The sequence below is a fragment of the Theobroma cacao genome, chromosome 1, assembly GCF_000208745.1.
Source record: "Theobroma cacao cultivar B97-61/B2 chromosome 1, Criollo_cocoa_genome_V2, whole genome shotgun sequence".
In the NCBI taxonomy this organism is placed as follows: domain Eukaryota; kingdom Viridiplantae; phylum Streptophyta; class Magnoliopsida; order Malvales; family Malvaceae; genus Theobroma; species Theobroma cacao.
This window is the reverse complement of record NC_030850.1, coordinates 19,601,303-19,608,494: the sequence shown is the minus strand read 5'-3', so window position 1 is coordinate 19,608,494 and position 7,192 is coordinate 19,601,303. Positions and strand designations below refer to the sequence as shown.

Sequence of the window (7,192 nt, the reverse complement as noted above, 5' to 3'; positions counted from 1 at the left end):
GTTGTTTTGAGCCTAAACACTTCCACGAATTGACCTTTTTTCCATAAGGATCGACTGTTCATGCCTTAGCTTGAAAAAACACATTCTTTTGATTTTTTTTCTTTCATTCTTTCAACCATCAATCATCTACAATTAAAACACTATATGAGTGATAAATTTAGAGAAAAGTGGTTGGGAAAATTTAAGCAATGACATAATCAAATATAGCTCATCAATATTCAAAGTTTACCAAGTTCCACTTGATGAAAAATTAGTGTTTCACATATTAGGTTTGGCAGGATAGTTCATTGCTAACTCAACCTCTTTAACAATTGGTGAAAAGGATTGCAATATAATTTTGTGGATATCATTTTCCTATTTTCATAAATAAATAGATAAAATAGATGAAAAACAAAAAAAAAAACAAAGTTGTGAAAACATCATTTAATTGAATTTAAAATTGAGAATGGATCATTTACTTTTGTCTTTCTTTATTTTTTCACATACTAATAATAAGTTCAACAATAACAATGACACTCATGATGACCACCGCTCATTGGTTTGCAAAAGCCTCCTTTCTCACAATCTGAGATGCAAAACACCCAACATTTGCCATTAGTTTCAGGATTATCATCTTTTCCCGGTACACATTTTCCAAGGCTAGGATGATTTTTGCAACATTTTCCTTGACTGGCCACTTCCATAACATCTGTGAATTAAAAATACAATAGATAATATTAATTAATATATCTATGTATGTATGTATGATGTTAAAGATAAACCATGTAATGGCATAGATGATTCAAAATAAATGACTTCCTAGTACACATATTTTCTTATTTCCTTCAGAAAAAAGAGTTGTATAACCAAGCTAACTTTTTTAAAATGGAAGGAAACAAATATTTTTTACAAAACTTTTCTTTTATGTTTATCTCATTAACTAAAACATGGCAATGAAATGGAAGGAATACAAACTTTTACTGAAGGAGAGTGACATACCTATGGATATGATAAGGACAATAAGGAGGACAAAGGAGAAAACTTTTGCTTGGGCCATTTTATATTCTGATACCCAAATTTCTCTTGATGTAAAAACCATTTGAAGATGCAATTTTTATATATGTGAGTGTGTGTATTCATATTAATAAGTTTCCTTCTATAAATTTTATTTATTTCCCAATTCATGGACATAATTGCATGTATTTCTTGTTTAGGAAGAAGCAAGGGAAGCGTTTCTCCAATTTCAATCCCATTTAATTAGGAAAGGCTAATTGTTTATCTACAATACATGGTAACAATTGACTCAATACTATTAGGTTCATGTATCTCAATGTGAAATAGTTGAATTCAAATCTCTCTTTTCCAAATTAATAAAAAATATCTATTTTAGCATCCTAACTAAAATTTTGAAACTTTATCTTTCCAAAAAAAATCATTAGAAGACTTAGACTTTAAATAGAAATTTGCTAACAAACTTTTTCAATTTCAATTTCTAACTGTTGAAAAACTTTCTCATGAAAAATTCTTTTCTTTTTGATTTACAAATTTATTATCATGCAATTGATACTCCCAATATTCAACAAGAAGAGAATGAGTCAAAACATAGTTTCATAATATTCTTTTGCAATAAAAAATATATTTAACATTCAAAATTATATCTATTGCTACTTATTTCTTAATGCCATGACCCAATCCTGGGCCATGACTAGCATAAGGACCAAGTATGTAATCCCACTTGACTCAAGCAAGCCTCAGATACATATAAATAGAAATGAATAATATAATCAAAATAATATGAGATACATTTCAAACACATAAAGATATATATATATATATATATTAATAAGCATAATCCATGTCTCGTAATACAATTAAATGCGTAATTGTGTGCTCAAATATCTAGAAAATATGAAAATCCATTACATGTTTAAATCCTATATGCCAATTATTGGCCAAGTGTCAGTGAGTTCTGACATTTGTAAGTACAAAATATAAATAAACTCAAATAATAGAGTTGTAGGGTTTTGATGTTGTGTCTTGTTTTTAGTTTTTGAACTACAACATAACCTACAAATGAAAGATTACATGGATTCCCTTATTATTTGGAAACCTATCCTTTGTCCATTTGTGTTAAGTTTAGTGTTCACTCTTGTGTAGATATGGATGCCACCTAGAACTTGAGCTGTCATTGATGAGTTTGTGGAGTACAATGCTCCTAATAAATAATGATGAGATGATGCAAGTTTAATTTGATTAACCTCGATAGTTTTAGCGGGATTGATAGAACGGTGTGAGCATGGATAGTTACGGTATATATGTGAATATTGTTTTTGAAGTTCAAAAAATAACTAATTGGTTGAAGCGCAACCACAAATGATGTAATTGTAAATTTCGGTAAGTGGATTGTATTGATAAGGCATGGAATAACGCAAAAGTAGGATCATGTTCCACCAATGATCAAATAGAATGCGATAACTCGCAAAGAGGAGGCTTGGTACAGATTTTTATTATGTCTATGTATGGATGTGATATACGTCCAACCCAATTGAGATATTTGGGATTATAAGTGCACAAGAAGATCATGAACTAGGTATGTACATCAAATATATGGAAATGCTTAAGATATTTGATGTTAACATTAGATACAAATGGGTATTGAAACCCATTTTAATGAATCCATGGGATTCAAATAGTTAGTCTTTTGAGGTAAGTAAAGGTGTGAAACCCCATTTTTTCTTTAATGATTTTTAGTTTGAATTACTTATGTGGATGATGGTGCTCTATGATAAATTTGGATGTTGAATGAATTTTTTCCTACTTTATTGACATGAATTTCTCGCTACGATATTGTGATAATGATGTGATATTGATGGATCCAAGAGCTAAAGACAAAAAGATAACTAAGTCTTCATCATTGGATAAGGGAATCATTATAAAATTGGCACAACTAGCTCTAACTTAAAACTCTTAAAACAAAACATAAAGAAAACTAAATGATAATAAATTAAATAAGATTAAAACCTAAAAACATAAATGTAAATAAACAAATAAAAACATAACTCAAAAGAAATAAAACCATAGCTTATAAAATTTTTTTTCAAACTCTACCCACAAACTTGAATTCAACATTGCCGTCAATGTTAAAAAAATAAAAAAAAAAGGTAAAAGAAAACTCCCCTGTCATTGTAAGAATATGGAGAGACTCTACTCTTCTTCTTCATCTTCCTCATTATCTCTTATGCTTATGGGAGGATTTGATAGAGTAGAAAAGTTGGCTATGTCCATCCCCATGTAGTTGGCATAGGCTCGGAACAACTACTTCATTGCTTGATTGCATTCCACTTGATATGACATTTGCTATATGTACTAGAGCTCGAGACGTTCCTGTCATAGCCCAAATTTCAGGCTATGACTGGCGCATGGGCCTAATGGGCATAGCCCAATAGGCCCAAGCAATCCTCTTTACAAGATTCTGTTCCTAATTCCATCCATCATCTTTAAAACCATGTGTTGTAATTCTCAACGATGAATGTTTCAGTAATATTTTATAGCAACCGAATATTCATCTTTGTATTATTTGAAAGTACTGTCATTCATTGCCGTCTCATAAGGGTATCATCATCAATCCAACATATACATACTTCATTTATAACTTGACTCTTAGTAGTTTATATTACATATACGTGTACACAGACAAAAGACTCTCAACCGTCAGCGAAGTGACTTTAAGTAAAGGTACCGCTACTGAGATGCCATAGTACTTGTCAAGCCAAACTCTATAATATATTTGCGATATTGTATAGGTACTTGATAGAATGTTTGCATACTTGAATGCCTCAAAAATCAGTAAAAGACAATATTGTACCTAATGGTACAATTAAGTTGATTTACGCCTTGAACTAATCCAAATAGAGATTTTAAGATGCATTCGAGAGTTATTGAACCTTAGAATGACTTAATATGGTGATTTGGAGTTTGGGAATTGATTTAGAGTTAAATTGGAATTTTCATAACTTAGGGGTAAAATGGTCATTTTCCCACCCGAGGGCAAAATTGGAATGGTGGATGAAATTTTGATCAAGTTTGACTATTGGAACATAATTTGACCTTGAGAAGTTAAAAATTTTAATTCTGACATTTTTCCGAGCATAAGGGCAAAATGGTCATTTTACATGTCTACGGGGCCAAAATTAGAATTTTTAAAATTTTGCACCACCATGACACTTGTCAAGCCCTTGAATTTTACCTATTATACTTTGGATAATTGAGATATTTTATGTGGTGGTGGAAGAATGCTTAATTATTAAGTTTAAAAATGGACCAATTAAAAGGTGACACATGGCAAGCTTTAGTTATTTTAATATTTCCTTTAAAAAAAAAAAACCAGCACACACCTCTCTTATTTCATTCTTCAGGGTCAGCTAAGACAAGAATAAAGAGAAAAACGAAGAGAACAAACCCTAGTAAAAATTCAAGGGAAAATTAGTGGATTTCAAGGAATTAAGCAAGTAAAGGTAAAATTTCTTAATTTTAGCTTGTGATCTACCTTTCCTATGCATTCTTTTTCATTTTTCATGGTTGAGAATCAAGTTTTCATGAAGATACCTTTACTGGCCGGACATGGGGGGAGCGGTTTTGATCTTGGATTTAGCTAGATTTCATGTTATTCTAGTGTTTTTAGTTGTTTGGTGATGTTTAGCATGGAAAACAAGCAAGAAATTTCATGCCCTTCACCCACACCCATTGGCTGAATTTTTCAAGAGAAAAATTGAAAAATGGACTTTGATGAATTTCATGCTATTTAGGTATTTTTAGTTGTTTTATGATGTAAAGTGTAAAAATCAAGCATGAAAAACCATATATTATTCATGAACACTCCATGGCCGAATTTTTTCAAGAGAAAATGTTGAGGATGATTTTGCTATAATTCATGTTATCTAGCTTATATTTGATGATTTGGAGTATTGGAAGTGAAATGAATTTATTTGGAGTTGAATTGGATATTTTGGCCAATTAACCGACGTATAGTGTGAATTAGGTCAATACCAATTCAGCCCCATACACAATTGAACCTACGTAGAACACCGTATTTAGATAATAATCTGAACATTTCACATCCCATTTCATGCATTCATATAGAGCCTAAATTAGTTTTATAACGGTTTAGCACAAATATAGTAAATTGCTTGTTGTGCATTATGTCTAGGTGGTGAAAATTTCGATAAGGGTAAGGAGATTGTACCCGAAGATCGGGATTAGGAGTACCTCGATTCTCGATATTGTGAGTAACCTTATTATCGTCTTAATCATCTAAAGTAGCTTTTATTCGTTTTTGTGATTTTATAAAAAAATGAGTTTAAATGGTAAATCCTTATGTTTTATAAGTAAAATGTGATTAAATGAAATGACTTTTATAAATCATTTTGAAATTGAATGATGATTTTAAAAATTGAGTAATTGGAGACTGTTTGATTGTGTTGTAAATTTATGGTTTGAATTGAATGGCTTATGGTGATATTGGCATGAATGGCTAAATTGGAAATTGTATGGAAATTGTATGAATTGTTTGAATTGCCTTAACAGGCTGGGTAGTAATATAATTGCCATGTCATGCTGTCAAAACTTTTATTGATTTGGTGAGATATTGATTAGTCACTGCAGTGGTGGGTTTTCATGGACCAGCCTATTAAAGAGGGGCACGGTAAATTCGGTTATATTTTACCTCGGTACGAGAGGCATGGAAGGTATCTCCTGCGGTAAAGCTTTAGAGTTCACTTCACGTCGAACCATCACGTGAGGGTGAACTCAGCGAACGCCAAGGAACGACTATGTTTTAAAACGTACAAATATGATTTATGGATATATGTCTTTTCTTTAATAGCCTTGGCAAACTCGGTTGAATGCCTCTGATCAAGGTAACCTCGAGAATGAGTTTTGGCATGAGCCAAGTTTTTAAGAAATTCATAAGCCATGTTGATTATTTAATTGAAATGAATTTATTTTATTTAGTTGAAATGAGTTTGAAACGTTATGAATCATAGTACGATGAACTATTTTAAGTTGTCTCCATTTACTCGACTTTAGATATTTTAGATGATGTTTGTTTACTTACTGAGTTTATATAAACTCACCACCCTCATTTCCACTCATTCCAAGCTTAGGATAGTCAGTAAATAGCTGATTACGTCAAGGGTTATTATTGGACTCACCTATTCAAAAATTGTAGGTCCACGGCCTTTGTTACCTTTGGTCATTCGGGGACCCACACGTCATTGTAAATGAAATTACATACTCTGGTTATCTGTGTTACCGTATAAATGAATTTATTTTGCTTTTACGCTGTAAAAATATTCACGTAATGTTTTATAAATATTGTTTTATAAGAAAATAGAATATTTTATTTAATATTTTTATTTATTCTATTAGCTACGATTTCACTCTAAATGAATGTTTTAGACATAAAAACTTGTTTTTAGTTATGAAATGTGTATTTTCCCCCATGCGTTATATTTTCAGCAGGTTTCAAAATTTTTGGGAAATATGACCAAAATGCCCCTATGAGACAAAAAATATTTTTTTTATTTTTTTATTGTTTTGATTTGGAAATAACTTATAATCTTTTAAAATATGATGTTTAGTAATTATTGCTCACAGGGGAGGTGCGAAAACTGATATTAAGCCTTACGAGGTTTCGGTTGGCATTCCGGGTAATGAATGTCTATCGAGACATCGCGGAGGTTGTCACGGGCTCGAAGGCAGCACCGGGTCGTGACAGTACCTACCAAAAAGACAAGCATATGTGGACACTCAATTTAGGTCCCAACTGCCTCCAAATCTGAAAACATGAAGTTAAAAAACGTGAGTATAAAACTCAGTGAGTGAACATAAGAAGGGAACAAGCAATCAATAAGGAGAACTTGAAAATCATGATGCACTTGTTTCAAAAACAATGCAATTGATTTAATTTCTTACTAAAAATGTCATGACCCAAATTTCGGGCCATGATCAGCGCAAGGGTCCAATGGACGTAATCCACTAAACCCAAGCAAGCCTATTATTTATCTTACTTATAATTCCATCTAATATCACTAAGTCATATTTCATAACTTTGAATCAAAATAGTGATATACATTGCCAACTCGTACTGGCATTACTCCTTAAAAATTTACATACAATGTCTACAACATGTATTCTAATAATTTACATTAAGTTC

General features: G+C 31.5%; 1 protein-coding gene across 1 annotated transcript; it reads right to left on the bottom strand.

Moving 5' to 3' along the window:
* Positions 411 to 1,061, bottom strand: LOC18612882 (defensin-like protein 21). The gene is made up of 2 exons (XM_007049862.2): positions 979 to 1,061; positions 411 to 688 (listed from the first exon to the last, which is right to left on the bottom strand). Exons 1-2 carry the CDS (start codon positions 1,034 to 1,036, stop codon positions 498 to 500), a joined length of 249 nt encoding a protein of 82 aa, XP_007049924.2. The 5' UTR covers positions 1,037 to 1,061; the 3' UTR covers positions 411 to 497.

Coding starts and splice junctions, on each gene's coding strand:
- LOC18612882 (XM_007049862.2), bottom strand. CDS start 1,036: ATGGCCCAAGCAAAAGTTTTCTCCTTTGTCCTCCTTATTGTCCTTATC. Junction 689..978: donor TGTCCTTATCATATCCATAG/GTATGTCACTCT, acceptor TTTAATTCACAG/ATGTTATGGAAGTGGCCAGT.